Source organism: Podarcis tiliguerta, assembly GCF_965153285.1.
Source record: "Podarcis tiliguerta genome assembly, chromosome: Z".
Taxonomy (NCBI): Eukaryota; Metazoa; Chordata; class Lepidosauria; order Squamata; family Lacertidae; genus Podarcis; species Podarcis tiliguerta.
The window spans coordinates 47,833,324-47,857,911 of record NC_139553.1 but is presented as its reverse complement, the minus strand read 5'-3'; the positions used below and the strand labels follow the sequence as shown (position 1 = coordinate 47,857,911).

Here is a 24,588-nt window from a genome sequence, read left to right as displayed (position 1 = left end):
CACAGGTTCCCCATCCTTGGAGTTGAGGCTGGAGATGGAGGAGTATTGTGTTGGAGGAACAAGAATGAATGCTGAAGGCTGGAGTGGTGGGGAGGAAGAAGTTTGAGAGAGGCCCTGCGTCTTTACGTGACATCTCGCTGCCTTGCACGATACATCTGACAAGGCCTGGCATTGTGTTAACTGTTCTGCACAGACAGCCTTTCATAAAGGTGGTGGAGGGGAGTGCTGACATTTCCTCACACAGACTGGCCACCTGCAGAGTCTGCTTTGAACAGGGTGAAAAAGAGTTCACTGCTTCCTTATGGTTGCTCCAGGCAGTTTCTTGCCAGAGGAAAGGACTTGGCTAATTTTCTGTCCTGTTTGCGTCACTGTTTTGTACTTGCCTGTGTTAAGGGCATTCTTTTGATAGTGAAACCTTCTGTAAGGGGATATCTTTAATTCATAAATCCCTAATACACAGTAGCACCTCCAGAAAGAAACATAACTTGCCTTAAGTGTGTGTCATAGCCAAAGTCTTAATCTCCATCTAGCGCCCACCAGGGTGCCCTAGGTGGTGATCTGCATCTATCCCTGGTTGCCCAAAGTTTGCTTGCAAATGCTGCAGTTCTTGTGTGCTCTTACCTGAGAGATTTCTGTTCTGTTATATTGCCTGACCTTTGCATTACAGGGCAATAGGGTGTGGCGTTGGCATGCCTGAGACAGGTTTTTTGGGCTGGAAGGGGGAGTGGACAGAGTTGCATTGGAAGGATGACCAAATAGGCAATTGTTTCAGCTGCTTTCTCTAACAATCACAGGGTGTTTGCTGCTTGTTCAAATACAACAACAGAATTAGGATGGGAGTATGAAGATGCTTTGCTCTGCTTATGCTTTGGGCTTCACAAGAAAAATAGGTAGCAATTCATGCAGCCTTAAAAGAACTAACAAGACCTGCAAGCTTTCTCAGAACTGGCCAATTTTTGTATGCAATTGTTGGGCTGACCGTTGTTCTCAGTTTTGCATTAAATGTCCTGGTTCTTTTTGTTGCTGTTTGCAGAAAGGAAGGAGAGGGTTTTTTGGTAGAAGTAAGTGGGGAAGAATAATAGTTAGTAATATGCAAAGCCATTGGTTTGAAGTTGTTGTATCTGCCTTGGTATATCAGTTTTAGCTGGTGCTCTGGGAAAGCCTATACAGTACAGTGGCACCTTGGTTCAAGAACAGCTTAGTTTATGCACAACTTGTATTAAGAATGCTGCAAACCCGGAAGTAGGTGTTTTAGTTTGTGAACTTTGCCTTGGAAGCATGTTCTGCTTCCTGTTGAGTGTAAATTGAAAAATGCTTTGGTTTAAGAATGGACTTCAGGAACAGATTAAGTTCATAAACCAAGGTACCACTGTACAATGTTTGAGAACAAACTACAGGAAACATGGACAGACAGATATGTCATTCAACCATAGGAAGTTGTCCTAGTGCAGTGAATAATTTTTTTTTTGGGGGGGGGGGTCTTGTCCTGTACTTGCCAGTACTTGCAGAGTACTTCCCAGTTTTTAGACCTTGTTCCTCTTGCTTTTAAAAACTTATGGTGCAGAAATATATACATTTTTCACTGCTAATGTGCACCCTTTTTGCAAAACCAGTCATATGGTTTTATGTAGCATTTAATGTGTGGGGCAATATGAATGAGATAAGATAGCGGAGATCTGCAATAATTCCTTAATTGCTCCTGGCCAGGACTAAGTTTTCCTCTATTGCAAGTGGATTTGTAGCTTATATAATGGCAAGGGTCAGTATTCAACTCCACTGACAATATTGTGCCCTGGAGTTTCTTAAATGGCAGCACAAAGGCCTCTTTGCCAATATATATTTTTTCTTCCCTTCCCCAAGCTGTGTTCAGTGTATTGGCAATAAGCTGAGCTTCTGGGAATGGTAAAGTATTGTCTGCTACAGCAAGCCTATAATAATCCTCTGCTGTCATGACAATAGCTGAGAAGCTGTGGGTCTAAACACCCTGACAGTGTTGCATGCAAATGTGAATTACTTGGTTCTTTGCTTGTGAGCGATTATTATGCCTGCTTTATCCTATGGTTCGCTTTTTAGTAGTGCCTGTATATGGTAGCAATCAGTCTGAAAAATGTTTTTGAGTGCATGGGAATTGAGAGTGACCCAAAGCCTCATGGTAGGAAAGCACTTGCCTCCTGGTTAGATTGTTAAATATTTATTCCTTTATGGCTGTGGTTTTCCTACAATGTTCTGGGGCTCTAGTGGTGCCTCAGAAGAAGCCTGTTTGAGAGGCTTTCGACAAAAAGAGCAGTGATGGTCAAATAGCTCCCTTGAATAGATGCTTTGCTCACTGTTACCAATCTCCCCCGACACTGCACAGTTTCAGGAGCGTGTTGGGCATGTTTTAGGGGTGACTCTCTTGGTTCAAGTGTGACAACAGGCCTGGCTAGTGCTCTATTTGAGCAAAGTGCGCACCTTAGGGCAGAGGTTTTCAACCTTTTTGGGTCCACTGCTCCCTTGACCAACTACATTCTTTCTGTGTCTCCCCTGTGGGGCTCAGGAGCTCAGTTATGTCTCCTCCTCCCCTTGCCTGCAGAGCTGGCAGCCTCTCACCCTTTTTCAAACACCCTCCCTTGTGGAATGTTCCCTCAGCCTCCTCTCCCCTCCCCTTGGGAGTCCTCTGGGCAGCTGCTTCCACCCCCCCCCCCACAAAGAGAGGTGCCTCCTCATGCCCCGGGGGGGGGGCTGGGAAGAGGATGCCCCCAGCCTTAGCAGCCTGACGAACACTGGCCAAAGGTGAATGTGACGCCAGCACTTTACTCACCTTGGGAGGCAGCAGTGGCAGCTGCAGGCACCACCAGGTCTGCATGGCGGAAAGTCTCTCCTTTGGCTCCAGGCACTCAGCTCCCAGGCAGGCCTTGCACACAGCAAGTAGAAGAAAGGCCAGTGTGTCGCTTACCTGCCAGACCTCTCACTTGTCACTTGTTTGGGAATAGTCCCAAAAGCAGGGGCTGGTGGACTGGTTGTTTGGGCTCCCTCACCCACTTGCTTGCCTACTCTGAGGCCCCTCAGCTCCTGGCAACCAGCACCCCATGAGCAGTCCCAGAGACACCATTTGCCTGGGGAGCTTGTAGCCAGGGCTTCAACAAACAGCAAGTCTTTGGGAATCAGACACGAGATGGCATTAGAGGAGGGAGGGAAGGAAAGAGGGACTGAGGCCAGGGTTGCCTGTGACACCCCTCACCATCATTCAAGGCACCCCAGGGGGCCACGACACACAGGTTGAATATCACTGCCTTAGGGCATGTCTAAGAACTTGCTGCAAAATTCTGTGTTCCTATGGCAGATGTGCAAGGGACTCTCAGCAAGGGTCAGTAAGTGGAAAGTGTTCCCTGAATATTAAAGAGGCTGAATTAATGGGCTCAAATTAACAGGTAGATCCAGGGAATGCTTTATGCACTGCTGGTCAAGCAGACCTCATTTTGTGAGGTCCACAACCTGGCTACCTCTGACATACAGCCACATTCAAACTTCATGAAATCTAATTTCTGTACTCCTGTACTGTATGTTTCCCTTATAGTAGTAAGATAAATTAAAGACTGAGTACAAGGGCTGAGACTGGGGGGCACCTGGGGTGAGTGGAAATCACCAAGAGGCCACCACTGACAGGAAGTGATGCATGTTGCCAACTCTTCCATGGTTCCTGCTTTGTGTTCCCTCCATTTATCAAAATTGCCTGCAGCTAACTTCTTTCAGGAAGAAGTGTTTGTGAAGTAATTAAAGCAGTTGGCTGGAATTTAAGTTAGTAAAATAAAACTGTTCCAACCCGTTTCTCTTCGCCTCCGCTGTTTGCTGTAGCAACATGTTGTGAGCGGAACTGTTTGTTTCAGCCTCCTCAAGTCTGAGATGGTTGTGAGACTGGCGTCCTTGCCAGCAGGGCTCAGTTTGTGTGCGCACATGTCTGCCGCTTCACCCAGCCTTGCAATGAAGTTGGCCAAGGTTGCCGCTGCATATGCCCACAAGGGATCAAACTGGGGGGTAGCTTTGTGAAAGGTCCCCTCCCCCCCGTAACTGTAGGTTTGGGAGGGAATGACTGCTGACCCAGCTGGGGAATAGGCTAGGGATGGCTGGAAAATGAAGGTAGGCTTATGCTCTTTACTTACTCTCTTTCCCCATAAAGCAAAGGCTTTTATGATTTCTGCCATGCCAGCCCCTTTCTCAAGCCTAAACTTGATAGCACAGTTTGGAAAGCTGAAAGCAGCAAGAAGCTTTTTTGCTCAACCCAGTACTTCAGTTATGACCATTTACATCCCTCAAGAATAGCAGGCAGGCAAGAAGTTGTTGACGCTTTGCTAAGAACTGGAGATGGGGCTATATCTGTCATGCTTGCTGAAGGGGGTGTGTTTTCCAGTGTTTTCCTTTCTATTCTAACACCTGTTGCTTTAGTGTGCATGTTCTTTAACTGATTCTCAAACATTTTTTTCAAACCCAGGTATCTCCCCTGTGCCATAATGGGTCTAGCTTTGTTTCTGGGCAAATATTTTAATTTGCAAACTTGCTGGTTTTTTGTTTTTCTTTAACAGCTGATGGGCCTTCTTAAGACCATAAGAATTAATGAGCTGGTAACTGATCAAAGAGAATCCTTATGTGTGCCTTGAATGGAAATGTGGATAACTGCTTGGAACATATTCTGGGGTGTTGTGTGACATAATGTGTAGATAAGTGGTTCTCAAATGTTTTCCTTGCCACACTTTCAGAACAAAAAATTGCTCACCACATCATTTTTAAAAATTATTATTAATAAGTAAGTACATTGCAAAACGAAAAGCAACAACTCTTAATAATGCTTAGTATATGACATAAAACACATAGGATATCCATAAAGTATAAAACAATGCAGCTACGTATGAACATAAATCATTCACAACTTATAGTACTGATTGTCCTTGAATCTTCCTGCCACAGTTGCCATCCTCTTCTGCTGCACCAGTGCACTGTGCCACACCGTTTGAGAACCACAGTGCAGATGTTGCTCCAAAATCCTTTAGTCTACCTCCTTTCCCTTGAGAGAGTGATGAAGAACATCTGCACTAGTAGTCTGGAAGGAATGTAGGCTGGTTCTGGTATCGGACTCTTGATGTAGAGCTTGCTGTGCAAGGGTGCCTTCTTCCCCATGTCTGAGAGTTTCCATCTGTTTTTGTTCAACTTGCAGGTTCGCAAAGAGGGAAGAAGGGCATATGTTGGAGAGGATGTGGAGAGAAGTTTTGTGAGTATCTAAATATTTGTGTGTTATGTAAACTGGTAACTAGTGGTCCAACACGCAGCCTGCAGGTTCGGTGTCAAAGTACTCCTGCCGCCCACTTAGTATGAAAAGTTGGGCCACCCAGACCTATCCTCCCCCCCCCCCATGTCCTTCATAATCGTGTGAAAGCTAACTGCACAGCAAACTTTGATTTGGTTACAGAAATTGTGAATATCAGGTGTGGCTGGACCAATATCAAAGTAGCCCATTTTAAGACTGAGATGGCATAGAATCTGGGGATTGTGTGCAAGGGCAAAATTGCACAAACTCAGAGTTCTCCCCCCCAACTGCCCCCACTATCAAACATGTTGTGAGATCAGGGCTGTCCAAAATCTCACGGGAGCCTCCCAGAGCAGGAAAATCTCACATGGGAAACACTTTTAAGCCCTCTGCCTTGCTTACCAGGCTCTGGTGGCTCACGAAAGATCTCTTGGGGAGGTCTGAAGATACATTGGATGCCTGCAATTGGATCCGTGTGAGGGCCTCCAGAACCTAGTAAGCAAGGGTCTCTCTATTTATTTATGTTTATTTTTTTATGTTATGCCTAAAGCTATGAACAAATAAGTATAAGTTGTGGTTCCACTGTAATTTCGGGAGCTTCTTTCTTACCCCAGCAAATTGCCCAAAGCAGCTCATAGTATACAAAGATAACAGTACAATTTTACTAAAAAGCAGCACATTAATTCAGCATTTGAGTACTAAAATATTTCAGTTGTAAGATTAAAATGTGTCAATTTTCTCTATAGAGAGCATTTCATCTCTGAACATTAGCATGAGCTCTTGTATATGAATTTGGCAGGCCCTCCCATAATTTTCATTGTGCTTAAAGGCTAGGGGGGGGGAAAGGCAGTAGAACAGAACAATCACAGGTTGATGGTCTTAAAAAGCTGGCTTTTATAGTTGTATCTTACCTTGCAGTCCACAGGATAAAAACCAACACACACTGTGGGGAAAATAAAAGACCTTTTAAATTTCTAACATCTCAAGCTTAAGTGTGTAAGTGAATTATCACCCAGAATGTGGAATTTCAATCTAGGTTAAGAATTTTGCCCTGTCCTTTTTACTTATTATCAGGTGAGTGTGTCTTCATAATCCTGCTTTAGCGTTTGATTATAAAGGCAACCGAAATATTTAGTTGGGTTTTTCCATGATGATTTCACATTGTAAGGTTTGTGACGGAGACATGCTTAAAAGCCTGGATCCTTTAGGGTACAGATGCCTGTGTACTTAGACAATGAAATAATCCAATTTTAGCTTGGCGCTGGAGAAGAGTGTCACGCCAGAGCAAATGCAAATTGCTGTGCAGCAGCTGGGTTTGTCAAGAGCAATTTTGAGCTTAGAGGGTTCCAAGTACAGAGGAAAAAGTGTCCCCCTTTCCCCTCTTTGTGCTTGTTAAAAGCTTCTGAATATTTGCTTTTGCCGGAAGCGTAAGTTTGGTTTACACTATGGCTGTTGGAGTTGCCATGAAATGTATATTTTGGATTATAGAATATAAAACACATTATTTTTCAAGAACTCGGCAGTATAGTAGAAACTGAGGGACCTCTCTAGAGGGCTGAAGAGCTTTAATGTCTAATTTCAATTTTCTATCTTGGTTATAATACTAAGTACCTTTGTTGCTTTTAATGGCAGGGGTTATTGACTGTCTCAAGTCTCTCATATTTTTTTGTCTCATGGTATTTATTTTAAAGTTTAAAAAGGTTGTGCAGAGATTTCTTTGTTTCCTCCTAGACTAAAACAGGTGTTGGAATTCGTTTTGCATCAACTTTATATCTATTTTTGGAGAGTATTGCATGTGTGGAGTCAGATCACTTATTACATTGCAAAAGTTTTAACTTCTACCCAGCATATGTATTGTATGTGTGGCTTAATTTTTTTTTTAATATGTCTAGGCAAATAACATTATAATGTGTGGGGTTCTGGTCACTTGTTAAGGCTATTTTATGAGTTGTGGGCCAGATGGTTCATGGTGAAACAGTGCAGAGGTTTGGCACGTGCAGCTTTGAATGCTGAGCAGTCAGCCATTCTAACATTGCAGAACAGATATGTCAGGCTTGGGTTTATACACATGCAGGGTGGTGGTGTGAAGAGAACTTATTTTGAAGCTTGCATTTCAGTATCCTATTAGTGAACTTTTAAAGATGAAATCCCTTGAGAGTTTGCACATCTCTACATCTCAGTCACACAGCAAATGCAGATAGCCAACCTGATGCCCTCCGAAACATTGGACGGGTACTAGTCTGTTGAAATGGATCTGGTGTAGGGGAATAGAATATTTGACAAGGTATCAAGAGACCTAGAATATTTTAAAACCCCTCCTACTCTGTGGCTTTCATTGGATCATCTTGGGCAGAGATAGCATTACTTGACCCAACCTGTCAATTAATACCCGAGTGGTATTGAGGAGAAAATAGGGGACACCAGGTGCACTGTCCTGAGCTCCATGAAAAAATCTTGAGGGTGAGGAGAGAGATTAAAATCCTGACAGATATGCAGCATAATTCTACTCCATGCATAACAGGGATGAAACATCTTGTGTTTGGAACACAGGCACAGTAATGAGATTTCATAATGTGACAGGAGATGGTTTTGCCTGACCCTACTGCTTTCTCTCCTCTGCCCTTCACTAGCTTCCCAGCTCATGCAAATTGCACAACATAAAATGAGCTGCGCTTTATAATCATAAGCATGTGTTTACTTGCTTGTTTTTCCCCTTTGCATGGAGATCGAAGTCTTCTCCCTTGCACATATGAATCAACTCATTGATCCTTGGTAGTGTGCCAGTGAAAGGCAGCTGATTATTGAGACAGCCTTTCTTGCTTGCATAGATCACCACAGAAGTAGCAAAGCAGTTTTGTCTCACATCCAGGGTGAGTTCTAACTTATTGATGGTAGGGAAACAAAGCATGGTAGGGAAACAAGCTTCCTGCTTGCTAAGATCTATGTCCTTTGATATGACTCTTGTTAGCAGAGATCGTATTCTGACGAGAAATACTAGTTTCTTACAATAGTTTTTGCAAATCATATAGATTGGGGTGGAGGAGTTTTTGTATGACTGTCTCCTTGTTGTAACTGCTTTTTCAAGCAGATGAGCAGGGAAGGGGAAAAGCGGAGACAGCAATCTCCTATGTTACCTCTGCTTTGAACTTCAGTTCCATCACTAGAGATTTTTATTTCCAGAATATTAGCAGCGGACATGAAAAACAGTTTCAGATGAGCACCAACTTATGCAGGCTTGCTTTGAAATATAACTGGTTTTGGTCTTTCTGGATTCTATGTAAAATTCCATTCGCGGCAAAATGGAGAAGGGATGCATTGCTTATGGGAAGGAAGCTCTTAATAAGGACGTAGGTGATATTGTGAGGGTCGTTATAGGTCTGCATTGGCAGTAGAAAGGAAACCCGATCAAAGCTCCTTTAAGCTGCTTTAACATATGGATATTCAGAAGAGGAAAGTGCAGCCCAGAGAGCTGTCTCACTCTTGAAGGATGACATTCTCTGATCCTGACTGTTGACTCTGCCTGACAGTTATTCTGCTAAATGCCCCCCCCCTTTATTCCACAAGGGGATTTTTGTTATTTGAATAATCTTAATGTGTCTCTTAAAGCAGATGGGATGTTTGCTATTTTGCCAGATCTTCAGTTCTGGGCCCACTTGAGAGGAAAAGGCTCTTACAAGTATGTGTTTGAAGAACAGAATGGGGCTTTACAATGTACTGCAATGAATGTGGTACAGCAAGAACAGTTGGAGCACAGCTCCCAAACTTTTATTTATTACTTTTACATACCAGCTTTTTCTTCCAAGGAGCTCAAGTTGGTGTACATGGTTCTCTTCTTCTCACCACAACCCTGTGATGTAGGGTAGGCTAAGAGATGGTGATTGGCCAAGGTTACCCAGGGAGCTTAATGGCTGAATGGGGATTCAAACCCTGCTCTTCCACACTGGCTTATTTTCAGACCAGGATTGATGATGCCATCTGAGAGTGCACCGGGGTATTTGACAGACTGTTAGCTGTGACAAGTGAATAAGATGATAACAAATCTTTTAAGTTGTATTACCGTTTGACAGGTTAGCGCATAGAGGAAACTGGAGATGGAGGAAAATACTCAAGCAGAGTCTGGATATGGAGCGTTGTATCTAGTGCTTGTTCTACTTGGAGTTAGACCCACTGTCAAATATGCATGACTAACTTAAGCCCATAAATTTCATTATGTCTACTCTGAGTAGAACTTGGTTGGATACAGCCCTTATTTCCTTTGATGGGGTTCCTACTTCATGGTAGTCATTGTAATATTTCTGTGCAAGTTTGCTTACATTTCTAATTTAATTTTAAAGGTTGTATTTCAGCTGGCTGAAGACCTTTTGCTAAAGCTCAGTGTTGGACCTAAGAAGTTGGAACACTGAGTTTAATAGGGCTATTCCCGAGGTAACTATGTTTCTGCCCCAAAGCTTATCAGAGATGTGAACCCCACCAGCTAAGTTCCAACATGCTAGCTACCCACCACCCTTCACTAGATCCCTACTCATCTCTGGAGGACAGTAAGCAGGTCCTAATACACTGGGCGTTATGCTATGTACTGCTATTAGTTTATTATATGTATAAAATGCGTGGACGCAAACTGCCTGTATGTTTTCGATGTTGCTTGGGGGCAGGGCTGTCATGGAGAGCTCCTGTGCTTCAAAGTTTGCCAGGACACCACTGGTGAATAGCAAACCTATTGTCGAGAAACAAATGCTTCATTTTTACAACTAAACAATGGATGGTCTTGGCATTGTGACTGACTTCACTGGCAATTAATCCCCACTCCAGTGAGCTATGCTCACATGATTTATTAAGATGACATGGCGCATTAGGGTACTATGCTTCCTTTTTAAAAATCAGAGCATTTAAAATCTTTATCTTGTTTTGTCAACAGGGGAGCTACTAATACTGACGGTATGGATCATTCTGTGCTCCGAAGGGAGGTGCATCATGAGAGGTATGCGTTTTGGTGCAAAATGAATCATGTTTAATACATTAACACTGCTTAGTGCTTGCTTGTTCTCTCAAGACAAATAAGTTTTTTTTTTTCCGGAGTTTTGGATGTTCTGCCTTTTGTTTATCAACCTCTGGTGGGTGGTGCTATAGTTATACAGAAGCTCATCACTCATGCACTGACAAACTTGTTTAGCATGTAGCCTATTGTGAGGATTCTGCCAAATCAATTACATTATGTACAATGTTTGTTAAAGCCTGTTTGGTCTTAAAACAGGATGTGAAACTTGATGAGCTGATGAGAGAATCATGGGTTTGGCAAAAGAATTGAGGCACATGCTTGTAATTTATGGATCAGAAGGGGCTGAATGTTACACTCCCATCACTTTTTAGCATATTTCTGTTGCCATATCCAAGTGTTGCCATAGTTTTTAATATCAGTAATTTTGGCAGTATCGTTGGGAAGGATTCCACCTTTCCCCTCAATTGCGTTTTGATTGTCTTTTGTTAGAGAGGCAGCTCTTATTTGCCAATTACTTCTAGTCAGAATGTCAGTGAGATTGCAGCTGTCTGCTGTTTGTAAAATGGTTAAAACCCTCCCAATAGCCTTGTTTCTTTTAATCGTACCCTTCGCTGGCACGTAGCCCTTCCCCTTTCTTCTTGCTCTTTACTCAGCCAACACTTAATTCTCATTGTTTTGTATTTTCTGCTTGAAAGCAGCTTGCTATGAAGCTGCTTCTGCCTCACAAAGAATATCCATGTGCATTTGGAATTCAGAGGCTTTTGAGGTATATGGGGAGTTATTACTACCATTTTCCTAACGGGGAAGGAAACTGTTTCTTCTGAAAACATGAGACAGGAGTGAGACAACTAGCTGAGGAGCTCCTTTGAATATTCTTGCTCTATGAAAATGCATTCTGTGCATTATTTGCATAAACAGCAGATGCAGGATCCTAGTTTGTGCCCCTGTGATATTGGTCCTTGGCCACAGGTGCAATTTTGAGGTGGCAGGAGAGCTTCATTTGTTGGTTGCACCTTTTTTGAGACATCACCTACTTAAAAAAACTGCTTTTGTGATGGTGGTTATTACATTTTGTTTAAACACACTGGGAAATTTTTAACAGAAAGGTTGGTTATGAATATTCCTTCATCATAAATTTAAAATGCACACATTGAAAACACAGGAACAATTTTTTTTCTTCATTTTCTGTTGCATGAGATTTTTCAACTGTTCTTATGTTCTTTAAATGCTGATTTCAAATCTGAAATTGGTTTTCGTGTACGTGCTATAGTTATCTTTCAATTTCTGACTTTTGCCGATATGTCATATTTACACTGGGGATAAGTGGACACTGACACGTTGATCTACCCTAACCACATGGTAAATATTGTTTTACAAACTTAATTTTTCTTTATTTTTATAGTTTTGTAACCCAAATAATTGTATTTTTCAGATTGGACCATGGCTTCTTCAAGTAGACAAAAATGTGTAAACAAGCCTGATGCCTTTTGTTATGCTATTTTTGTCTGGTCAATACGAAGAGTATCGGCAAGAAAAACTGACATTCTGTCACCCTATCCCAGTATTCCTTCAGCAGTTAGACCTCTCCTGCACTCTGAGGAACTCCCAATTCCAGTTTTTAAGGGGTTTGTCTCTTCTGAAGATGAAGGAAGTGAACATGGTGAAGAGCACAACTGGATCATCTGTGTGGATCTCAAAATGGTCAACTTCTTGCTTGGACAACAGAAAGGCTTTACCAAGTACCTGAATAACAACAGCTTGTGGATACCACTAGGAAACAAAAATAGCAGTCATTTGTGTGATCCTTGGGTTCTCGCCAAACCACGGGAACCCCAAAAGGCATACTCTTCTGTTTTCCTTTTGTCCAGTCTCTAAGCATTTCCTCACAATTCTGACAAACAATATGCGGAGCCCATTTCTTACCTTGGTCGCCCAGAGGAATTTCAAAATAGCTTTTATAGGCATGCCTCACAATCGCTGTTATATTGCGTCTTTGACGAGGAAGTGTATAGCAGCCACATACATAACAAAAGGCATCAGGCTTGTTTATACGTTTTTGTCTACTTGAAGAAGCCATGGTCCGATCTGAAAAATACAAATATTTAGGTTACAAAACTATAAAAGTAAAGAAAAATTACGTTTGCAAAACGATATTTACCATGTGGTTAGGGTAGATCAACATGTCAGTGTCCACTTATCCCGAGTGTAAATATGACATATCGGCAAAAGTCGGAAATTGAAAGATAACTATAGCATGTACACGAAAATCGATTTCAGATTTGAAATCAGCATTTAAAGAATATAAGAACAGCTGAAAAATCTCATGCAACAGAAAATGAAATCCCCCCCCCCTCAGTATACTGTATATCCCAAGGGAATACATTTTTTTTGCATACCTCCAACTACATAGATATACATGTCATTTTCAATGCTATACATGTTACATTCAATGCTATATAAGTCACTTACATTTATACTCATATTGTGCTACTTTGGCTATGTGTTTAATAAAATATTGAATTCTTGCATTGCGAAAAACAAAGATTATGGTGAAAAGTGAAAAACATGAATTGCAAAAAAACCACAACAACAACCCTAGAGCTTACAGAACAAAACCAACTTCAGATATGAAATCAGCATGTCAAAATTAGGTTAGAACAACTGCAGGTCTGTGCAACAAAATTTTTGTTTCCCAGTGAAATTGATTGCAGATGAACATCTTGGAGAACAGAAGCTGAAGTTCACATCATGTCAAAATTGCGTATATATTTATCTGTCTGAAAAGTTATTTGTTAGCATGTAAACTTTTCTTAACATTGGAAATCAGTTGATTCGATCTTTGATAGTAATTTTTTTCAAGTGATATGACAAAGAGCGGTAAGATTGTGCAGGATATTCTGATGTCCTATATAGCTTTGGTATTAAACAGACAAACAGCTCTCTGATCTTAAAATAAATTGTCCCAATATGAGAAGGTTATTAGAGATAGATATACTTGTTTAAATTAGTGGTTCCCCAACTTTCCCCCCTGTGGTCCTCTTGAAAACTGCTAGGGGTCTTGGCGTACCACTACATCATTTTTCAGCCTGTTGTACCAATTGTAATGTCCTGGGCTAGGTACCATATGATTTTAAATTGTCTTTTTATTGCCACTTTTATTTCTTACAATTCCTAGAATTCAAATTGTAATATAATGAAAGACAATATAAGAAGTAAAAGAAGCAATAAAAATACAATTAAAAATAATATAAATATTTAATGTGAACCCACTGCAGACCACTTGAATGAAGCTTGTGGACCACTGGTGATCCTTGGACCACAGTTTGTAACTCTTTGCCTAAACTATATGATCCTAACATTATCTTGCCATGGCTTCTTTAGATTTTAGTCAGCACATGATGATTTGGTAGAGCACTACCAAAAAGTAGCCATCTGTCCTCTGTCAGACCTTCCAGTTGTCAGTATCCTTCTTTCTTAAATTGTGGTGTTCAGAACTGGATAAAGGACTCCAAGGTGATCAAGGCAGAATAGAGCAATACTATGACTTCCCTTGATCTGGATGTTCTACTTTTGTTGATGTAGTCTAGAATAGCAATAACTTTTTTTGCTACAGCATAACACTGTTGGCTCGTGTAAATTAAGCTTGTGGTCTACAAAGACCCCTACATTTTTTTCACATGTATTACTGGCAAGCCAGGTTTCCCCATCTTACATTTGTGCAGTTTGGTCTTTGTGCCTAAGTGTAGATTCTGAAATTTTCACTATTGAAATTCATTTTGTTAGTTAGCTGCAATGTTCTCCTATCTGTTAAGGTTATCTTGAATTCTGATTCTGTATTCTGTGGCATCAGGTACCCCTTTCAGTTTGGTGTCCTCTGCAAATTTGACAAGCACCCCCTCCATTCTTTCATTCAACTCGTTTATAAAGGTATTGAACAACAAGGGGCCCAGGACAGAACCCTGCAGCGGCCCTCTTGTCCCTTCTCCCCAGGATGACGAACCATTAGTGGGCAGTCTTAGGATTTGGTCAGTCAGATGAAGTTGACTGTACTGGGGATTCACTTGGCTTAGCAAGGATGGCAGTGCTAAAGGTTTCACAGAAATGGTGGGCTGTGAGAAGCGGGGTGGAGTGAAAGGTATAATCTATGCAGCCTTCCTCAAACAGGTTCTCTCCATATGTTTGACAGCAGCTCCCAACAGCTGAGAGAGTGCAACTGGAGAACACCAGGTTGCGATAGTTTGTGAAACTGAGTCTTAAAATCCTGTGCTAGAAACCTTTGGTGCACTTTCATTAGCCATTTCATCAGACGTACAGCTTTCTGCAATCCTGGCTTGAAGAAACAAACTTCCAAAACTAGCCCCCCCAAATGACCCCACTGTGGAGCTCTAGTTAACACTCTGCATAGACTTGAATAGTTATGAATGCTGTTTAATTAGCCACCTACTCCTTAATTTTCTTGTCAAATTGATAATCAGCTCTTGAAGGATGTTGCTTCTCTGTCAGCTGGATAAGATCATGTAACCTAAAGCGTTTTCTGTGGGAGTAGCTGCTGTTTAGTTGCTTGTTCATGGCAAATTAATTGTTTTTGGGGAAAGAGAAATGAGGAAGGAGCGGTGGTTGGCTGTTAGATGCATTTCAGTTTTTAATAACTTTTAATTTTAGCTTTCAGCCTGTCATGCTTGCATATTTCTGAAGGGCACCCCCTTTGTCTGAGGACATTGAGCCCCTTGAAGAAAGAGTGGGATCAAAATATGATCTGTGTAGAACTCTTTTGTTTCTCTTTAGTAACACAGTCCAGAACAGAAGGCCCAAGCTGCATTCAGAGCAGTTAAAATAGATTCTCACTCTTGGGAAAGACCCTTAGGACCTTTGCAGGTCCAGCCCTGCCCTTAAAGGCTTCGGTGGAAAAGATTTCTGTGTCGCTTTCAACAAATATTCAGTTATTGAAATTGTTCCTTTCCCCTTAAAATTTCACCGGAATTAGTTGCCCATGTGTTTGTGAGCTTGGTTCAAAGGCTTAGTTAGTGATTATCTTTCAAGTCCAGTGCAGTTTGGTACAATGGGACTGTTCCTCCCCGTCAAGCATCTTTATTAAAGTTTATCAGCAGAGGCCCTCTGCTTTTCACTAACATTTGAAGCACGTTTGATTGGGATTAGGGTGAGCTTTTTTCTAGGTGGAAGCTCCTTCCTGCAGAAAGGCTGCCCTTCTCTTTCTTTAATGGCACTTCTGCTGCATGGCAGAAACCTTCCTCATTAGGAAGGCTTTGGTGCTATAAACAACATCAGCCACCAGGCCTGCATTGTTCTCCTGTCTTCCCAGTGCCACATGTGGCTACTACATAACAAGGATCGGGTGGAAGGGCAAGACAGGGGGAGCTCTGTGTAGGTGTAGTGGTAGAGCCAAATCAGTGCTGTGCTCACACCAAGCTGCTACCACTCCAGGCAATCAGAGACCCTGAGGATGTCTAAGGCTTTGACTACCTGGCCTGAGACATAGGGAGGGTCTAGGGTGAAGGAATCTGCTTAATGTGTTGTGGTGATCTCCTCTGTTGTTCTGTGTGAGGTGTTTGCCAGATCTATCCTCCAAGCTTCCATCAGAACGTTTGGTGTGTTCTTCCATTGCCTCTCCTTGCTGCCATTCCAGAGGTAGATCAGTTCCAAGAGTGTTGGGGAGTTCTGTTGGTTCTAGTCTCTTTGTTGTTGTGATCTGTGTTGATCCTCTTGTGATAAGATCGAAGGGGAAGCCCCAGCAATATTTAATTCCAGCTTTTTGCAGTTTAATTCTGTAAGCACATAAAGCCTCCCGCCCCCCAGCCCCGTGTTTCAGAAGCCAGACCTTCATTACCATAACTGGACTGTTTTTATAAGGATATTAGGTTCCACAGTTTGTTCCACATTTCCTCTTTCTTCCTGTAACAGGCAGAGCAGACAATTATATCATGGAGGAAGTACCCTCAGATTGGGTCTGAGTGCTTTCGTGTGCCTGTTCAAAACCAGCTGCAGAGATTATGAGGTCTGGAAGCATTGATTTAAGCCATGTGACAATAAAATGTTCAAGATCATTTCCTTCCATGCCCTCTTCAAAAGAATGAAAATGTAAAATTATTCTCCTATTTAAATTTTCTGCATCTTCAGGCATGTTGCGTATATCTTTTTCTAATTATTTGATATTTTTGTAATGGATTTGGCGTAATTCTTTTGTTGTTTTCTGTTAAAGAGTCAAGCCTTGTGTTAAGTTCTGTCAGTTTTGATTCCATTGGAAGCATTAGTTCTTTTCAAGTGTTTTTAATAAGCTCCTTTATAGCATCATAGTTCTGCAAATTCTTCTCTAAGTTATTGCTTCCATGTTCTTTCTCAAACAAGGAAGAGGCCTCTTTTGAGGGTGGTGCCATCTTGGCTGCTGTCTCCATTATTGTCTTCATCACTGCCCTCTCTCAGGCAGGAAGAATTAAGAGACATCATCTTTTACTTTCAGCTTTTCTGAATGGTTTTGCATTCCCCTCTCCTTTCTTCAAGGTTTGGGTTTTTTTAGGCAGCAGGGGCTTTTGTTCCAAGCTGTTTTTCTGGGCTTTGGAGGAGAGCTTAGAGCAGAGCTTTCCAAACTGTGTGTCGTGACATGTTAGCGTGTCGGCTGCAGTGTGTAGGTGTGTTGCATGAATGTTCCCCATGCTCCTCCCAGGGCTGGGAGGGGGTTAGTTTAACCTCTGGGTTGCTAGTACAGTAAAAGTGAATTACCATGTCGTGAAATGATGCATGTCTAAAAATGAAAAGTTTGGAAAGGGAGTTCATGATGGCTGGGAGTTTGTTAAGAGGGAGATAGTAAAAGCACAACTTCAGGCAATACCAATGAGACGGAAACATGGAAGGTGCCTAAAGAAGCCAGGGTGGCTATCTAAAGAACTTTTAACTGAGTTAAGATTAAAAAAGGATGTGTACAAAAAAATGGAAAAGGGGGGAAACCACAAAGAGGAATTCAAACAAATAGCCAGCACGTGTAGACACAAAGTCAGAAAAGCTAAAGCACAGAATGAACTCAGGCTTGCTAGAGAGGTTAAAAGCAACAAAAAAGGCTTTTATGGGTATGTTCGTAGCAAAAGGAAGAACAAAGAAACAGTGGGGTCACTCAGAGGAGAAGATGGTGAAATGCAAACAGGGGACACAGAAAGGGCTGAACTCCTCAATGCCTTCTTTGCCTCAGTCTTCTCCGATAAAGAAAACAATGCCCGACCTAAAGAATTTGGAGCAAATGATTCAGTAGAGAAAACACAGCCCAGAATAACTAAGGAGATAGTACAAGAATACTTGGCTAGTTTAGATGTATTCAAGTCTCCAGGGCCAGATGAACTGCATCCAAGAGTATTAAAAGAACTGGCAGATGTGATCTCAGAACCACTGGCAATCATCTTTGAGAATTCCTGGAGAACAGGCGAAGTCCCGGCAGACTGGAGGAGGGCAAATGTTGTCCCTATTTTCAAAAAGGGGAAAAGAGAGGACCCAAATAATTACCGCCCAGTCAGTCTGACATCAATACCAGGGAAGATTCTGGAGCAGATCATCAAGCAAACAATCTGTGAGCACCTAGAAAGGAATGCTGTGATCACCAATAGTCAGCATGGATTTCTGAAAAATAAGTCATGTCAGACTAACCTGATCTCGTTTTTTGACAGAATTACAAACCTGGTAGATGAAGGGAACGCAGTGGATGTAGCCTACCTTGATTTCAGCAAGGCATTTGACAAGGTGCCCCATGATATTCTTGTAAAGAAGCTGGTAAAATGCGGTCTTGACTATGCTACCACTCAGTGGATTTGTAACTGGCTGACTGACCGGACCCAAAGGGTGCTCATCAATGGTTCCTCTTCATCCTGGAGAAGAGTGACTAGTGGGGTGCCACAGGGTTCTGTCTTGGGCCCGGTCTTATTCAACATCTTTATCAACGACTTGGATGATGGACTCAAGGGCATCCTGATCAAATTTGCAGATGACACCAAACTGGGAGGGGTGGCTAACACCCCAGAGGACAGGATCACACTTCAAAACGACCTTGACAGATTAGAGAACTGGGCCAGAACAAACAAGATGAATTCTAACAGGGAGAAATGTAAAGTATTGCACTTGGGCAAAAAAAATGAGAGGCACAAATACAAGATGGGTGACACCTGGCTTGAGAGCAGTACATGTGAAAAGGATCTAGGAGTCTTGGTTGACCACAAACTTGACATGAGCCAACAGTGTGACGCGGCAGCTAAAAAAGCCAATGCAATTCTGGGCTGCATCAATAGGAGTATAGCATCTAGATCAAGGGAAGTTATAGTGCCACTGTATTCTGCTCTGGTCAGACCTCACCTGGAGTACTGTGTCCAGTTCTGGGCACCACAGTTCAAGAAGGACACTGACAAACTGGAACGTGTCCAGAGGAGGGCAACCAAAATGGTCAAAGGCCTGGAAACGATGCCTTATGAGGAACGGCTAAGGGAGCTGGGCATGTTTAGCCTGGAGAAGAGGAGGTTAAGGGGGGATATGATAGCCATGTTCAAATATATAAAAGGATGTCACATAGAGGAGGGAGAAAGGTTGCTTTCTGCTGCTCCAGAGAAGCGGACACGGAGCAATGGATGCAGACTACAAGAAAGAAGATTCCACCTAAACATTAGGAAGAACTTCCTGACAGTAAGAGCTGTTCGACAGTGGAATTTGCTGCCAAGGAGTGTGGTGGAGTCTCCTTCTTTGGAGCAGAGGCTTGACAACCATATGTCAGGAGTGCTCTGATGGTGGTTCCTGCTTGGCAGGGGGTTGGACTCGATGGCCCTTGTGGTCTCTTCCAACTCTATGATTCTATGATTCTATGAAAGCTCTGAGTTTAACTGGCCATCTTATTTCCATCGTGGCCATCCCCCCGACTGGCTGAAGAATTGATGGTTTCTTCTCCCGCTGTCCTTAGGACAGTTTGAGGCAGTCCATGCTCTGTTCATCTGTACATTTTTTCCCTCAGGTAAGTGAACTTGTGTACACCAGGTCAGATGATTGAAGGAAAATAACTTGAATCCTGCTTCCACCTTTCCTTTGCACAGCTCAGTTGTCACTCAGCTGCTGTGCTTTGTAGCTTGCCCATTAAAAGAAGAGTCATGAACATCAGTTTAAATCAGGCATAGGCAAACTCTGGCCCTCCAGATATTTGGGACTACAATTCCCATCACCCCTAGCAGTACATGTGAAAAGGATCTAGGAGTCTTGGTTGACCACAAACTTGACATGAGCCAACAGTGCGACGCGGCAGCTAAAAAAGCCAATGCAATTCTGGGCTGCATCAATAGGAGTATAGCATCTAGATCAAGGGAAGTTATAGTGCCACTGTATTCTGCTCTGGTCAGACCTCACCTGGAGTACTGTGTCCAGTTCTGGGCACCACAGTTCAAGAAGGACACTGACAAACTAGAACGTGTACAGAGGAGGGCAACCAAAATGGTCAAAGGCCTGGAAACAATGCCTTATGAGGATCGGCTAAGGGAGCTGGGCATGTTTAGCCTGGAGAAGAGGAGGTTAAGGGGTGATATGATAGCCATGTTCAAATATATAAAAGGATGTCACATAGAGGAGGGAGAAAGGTTGTTTTCTGCTGCTCCAGAGAAGCGGACACGGAGCAATGGATCCAAACTACAAGAAAGAAGATTCCACCTAAACATTAGGAAGAACTTCCTGACAGTAAGAGCTGTTCGACAGTGGAATTTGCTGCCAAGGAGTGTGGTGGAGTCTCCTTCTTTGGAGGTCTTTAAGCAGAGGCTTGACAACCATATGTCAGGAGTGCTCTGATGGTGTTTCCTGCTTGGCAGGGGGTTGGACTCGATGACCCTTGTGGTCTCTTCCAACTCTATGATTCTATGATTCTATGATTCTATGATTCCCTAGCTAACAGGACCAGTTGTCAGGGATGATGGGAATTGTAGTCCCAAACATCTGGAGGGCCAGAGTTTGCCTATGCCTGGTTTAAATGCATGCTCTTAATCTGTTCACATAATCACCAGAAGGTGGCATTACTGATTTTGAATAAACATCACCTCACTTTCTGGGTCTTAAACTTCATTGTGTAATAACTTTGCCCCTGGGTGCTGCAGAGTGTGACAGAAATTTGTGCAGCTAAGATTCTTCAATGTAGAGGGAGCTGCCATATTGATCTGTTTTTATCCTAAGCTGCCGTCTAATTCACTCCTGTCATATTGACAAAGCTTCACTCCCCCCTCCCCCAAATGTGAAGTTTATAGCAGGCTTACCTAGGGATTGGACCAAATCATAATTCTTTGGAAAGCAGGAATATACAGTGGTACCTCGGGTTACATACGCTTCAGGTTGCAGACTCCACTAACCCAGAAATAGTGCTTCAGGTTAAGAACTTTGCTTCAGGATGAGAACACAAATCACGCAGCAGCGGCGCTGCAGCAGTGGGAGGCCCCATTAGCTAAAGTGGTGCTTCAGGTTAAGAACAGTTTCAGGTTAAGAATGGGCCTCCAGAACAAATTAAGTACTAAACCCGAGGTACCACTGTAGCACCAAAATGATACAGCATCATTGACAGTCTGATAATACATATGTTTACTTGGAAGTAAGCCCCCCCCCCTTGATAAGACTTGCATCTTTTGTTTAAACACATAGATTACACAAAGTCAACCTGAGTAGTCACACACATTGTAACTAAGTTTGAACAGGTCTTTAATTTGAATTTTCTGTGATCCTGCAAGTGCTGAATTATATGAATGGGAAACTGATGCTGCCATTTTGTTCAGAATATCACTTTTAATAAGCAGGTACATCAATGCTGGCCTGAAGTACATAAAGGACAAGATGTTAATCATTTGTTCTAATTCACTGTGTTTGTATTCTCCTCTTAGATAAGTCCCCACTAGTGTTCATCCAGATTTCTGGCAAAGTCCCCTGTCCTCTTAGTACCAGTGGTATAGAAGCATTAAGTACTCCTAAACCTTCCACTGGGTGCAGTATCCCTTCCAGAAGACCCTGTTGCACATTCTGAATTCCTTTAGCTTCATTTTGGTGCTATAAGCACTATGATGGGGGCACATCCTTCTGGAGCGGAGGAGCAGAGAAACCCTGGTCTACTGATAGTGCCCTGTTTTTTGACCTCTTAAGGCTTTATTATTCAGAAACTGAAAACGACACTATACTTTTGGGTAAGTTCCTCTCTTGAGAAATGCCTGTGGACTATCACGTTTTCCGTAAAGTCTGCTTTTGCTAGAAATGTCTTATCTTCCAGAGGTGGATCTAACAGAAACATGGCTTTGGATTGTTTGTTACCAGCATGTCAGCCGAATACCCCCCCCCCAACCTCCAGAAAACAATTTTTAAAAAAATTTAAAAAGTAGTTTTAAAGAATGTAAACAGTATTCTGTGCTGGGTAGGTCTATGTGACCTCCACCCTCGGCCTGGTGGAGAGAGGCAGGAGCAGGACCCTCAGACTCTCAGCTGGTGCTTTGTGTCTTGTGTGTGCCCGCACTTGCATTGTCCCCAAACTGTAATGAACTTCTTAATGATCCTGAGTCTCACACCTGCAGGCAACTTGACTAGGAGGAAATTAGTATGAGGGTATTTTTCCTATGATTTTTGGGCGGTGGGGTGGGGGGAACAGGAAGGAGGATACAGTGTGAAGTTGAAGTTTTCCTCTAATCCTTGCTTTCATTACGTAGCTGAATAGAACAGAATTGTGTGTTTGTGTTATATTTAATGGTGTTTGGAAAGGACAAATGTACTGTGGAAAAACCTTTTAAGACCTCAAGCTGTCTAGATCTTACATGATTAAAAGGTCACAATTTGAGGCCAGCTTAACCTATAATTCCAACCCTGAATAGCAGTGGCATGTCATCTGAGAAGCAGATAAATGTGATCCCTGGTGTATAAAGATGCGTTAATTCAACAGTTCTATTAATTAATTAATGTTTTATTGAGTAGATTCCATATTTAGTTATTGCTTAATTGGTAATTGTGTGATTTTCCTTTTCTGGCACGCTTTATATTGTCCTAGAGATGAAGGTGTTTTTGAAAGAGCATGCAGTGCCTATGCATAGTTGCATTTATTGCCGCATGGATCTTGCAAGTTCTGGAAAGATGATGGATCTAGCTCTTTGGCTGCTAGTAGCAGTAGCTTAAAATATAGCAACTCCATCCTTAAGCCCCCTTATATGAGAACTTTCTTTGATGCAAAGAAGAGGTACTCCCTTGTGTTTTAATTTCCGCATGTTGTTGAGTTCCAAATGGAAAACAAAGTCTACATTTTAGTATAGTATTTGTGCTATAAGCACAAGTATAGTACTATAGTATAACACTTTAGTATAGTACTTGTGCTATAAGCTATGACCTAGAAATTGCAGATAGTGCAGAATGCTGCAGCAGGTTGCTGACAGGAGTGAGAGCTCTGATGAGACGTATACACTGGTTCATATTCAGTGTGTTACTATCGGTGTATATAAAGCCATTAGCAGCTTGGGACCAGTTTTCTTGTGCGACTGCCTTTCCCTGTATGTCATAGTTGGAAGGGACCCTAAGGGTCATCTAGCTCAACCCCCTGCAATGCAGGAATCTCAACTTGACCGCTTCATTCTCTGCAGCTAGCACTTTTACAGGTGCCGTGTAACACTCATTTGATAGTTCTAAGAAATGGATCTTTCATTGTGGTGGCACCCACAGTTTTCAACTTCCTGCTTGTTGAAATCAGGCAGGCGCCTTCACAGTACTCTTTTCAGTGCTTGCTTAAAATATTGTTGCTTAGGCAAGCCTATGCAGGTATGCAGCTGTTGACATGATGTCATCTCTTTTACTGTTGATTTCAATTATTTTTAAAAGTGCTTAACTGTTTTTATTCATCATTCTAATATTTATTGTAAATTACTTACAAGCTTTATTACAATCAACTGTCATATAAGTTTGTTAAGTACAGTAAGAATAAAACACCAAGTGCTTACAGAAGGCGCAGCATTGCTGGGAGTTCTTTTAACCCCTCCCTTGACCACTTCTTGGAGGCTATGCCATGTGACCAAGCAAGGAAGACTGTAAACAGAGCATGGATACCCAGTGCACTGACCCTTGATGCTGTTTTCTTGGTTGGGGTCTCTCTTTGCCCCCTTCTATCATGAGCGCTGCTAAACTTACCCTCCTTCCATAGCCTTTGGCCTTTCACCTTTAAGATTTCAGCTACTGGCCACTGAAAAAAAGCGGTGCTTGGCATCCTAGTGACTTGCAATCTGCTATGAACATTTTGTTTCATCTGCAGCTGAAGCATGTCTTGGCCAGAGTTTGGCACTGCTATTTGCACCCCCAGTTTATTGTGCATGTGGTAGAAGAATGTACACCATGTAAAAAAAATGCAGCCCACCATCTGCTCAGATTGCTTTCCGGAAGAAAGATGAGCCAGCAGCTGTCTCAGCTAATATATCCAAGGTTTTCATTGTGATTTTAGCATTGTTGTGTTGAAAGGGACTGAAAAGTGTATCTAGTCTGTCCTCCTGACAGAAGACAGAGCCTTATTTTGAAATAACTCTTTATAGAGTGAGGATTTCAGATGGGGTTACTAAGTTGTAACTGTTTTGATGATATGATGCATCTGATCAGATATGTTAACTGAGTTGTGCAATACATGTTTTTATCAAGAAATATTGAGTGATATCCAGCTAAAACATGTTCAGAGTAGACCCATTGAAGTCAGTGGGCTTAAGTAACAAGTCCAATGATTTCAGTGGGTCTTCTTGAAGTATGATGAAAGAGCCCATCTCTAGGTGGCTCTAGCACCTACTGCTCTCCTTAGAATAATAGATGCTCCTGGTTGTTTGGAGCAAGCTTCTCCAACCTGGTGTCTTCCTGATGTTTCCAACTACAGCTGCTGTCTTCCCTGACCATTGGCCATCCTGGCTGGGGCTGATGAGAGTTGTAGTCCACACAGCCTGGAGGGCCCCAGGTTGAAAAAGGCTTATCTAGAAAACCGAGCAGCTGAGATATGTGAGCTAAATCCCATGCCAAGATGAAGAGTGTTAATAATGGTCTCATCTGGGGGAAACATTGCCGCCCCTTCCCAATATATAGAACAGTTGAAACACAACCCAATCACTTAGTCTCCCCAGTGGAGCATTTTCTTCAATTTCTGCAGTGTTGGTGATTATTTGGCTTGATTAACTCTGTTCGCACTGGAAGAAGTACTGGTAATTGTTCCAGAAGATTCCAAACCCATGTGTTGCCTTGAGGAAGGTGTGTTGCCTCTTTTCAGAGATCAGCTCTTTTTTTGGGAGGGGGGTTAGGGGTAGGTTCTGAAATGGCTTGC

At 42.4% G+C, this 24,588-nt stretch overlaps 1 protein-coding gene across 6 annotated transcripts in view; it reads left to right on the top strand.

Moving 5' to 3' along the window:
• The window catches only part of LOC310669082 (kelch-like protein 13), a 74,431-nt gene that overhangs the window by 5,639 nt on the left and 44,204 nt on the right, over positions 1 to 24,588 (top strand). For 4 of the 6 annotated variants that reach the window (XM_083422606.1, XM_083422607.1, XM_083422611.1 and 1 more), the window contains exons 2-3: positions 5,189 to 5,242; positions 10,194 to 10,256. In XM_083422606.1, coding sequence (XP_083278732.1) covers positions 5,214 to 5,242; positions 10,194 to 10,256 — 92 coding nt within the window. In that variant the 5' untranslated portion in view covers positions 5,189 to 5,213. Of the gene's footprint in view, positions 1 to 5,188; positions 5,243 to 10,193; positions 10,257 to 21,162; positions 21,455 to 24,588 lie in introns of those variants that run through there. The other 2 variants (XM_083422609.1, XM_083422610.1) reach the window with 2 other exon arrangements.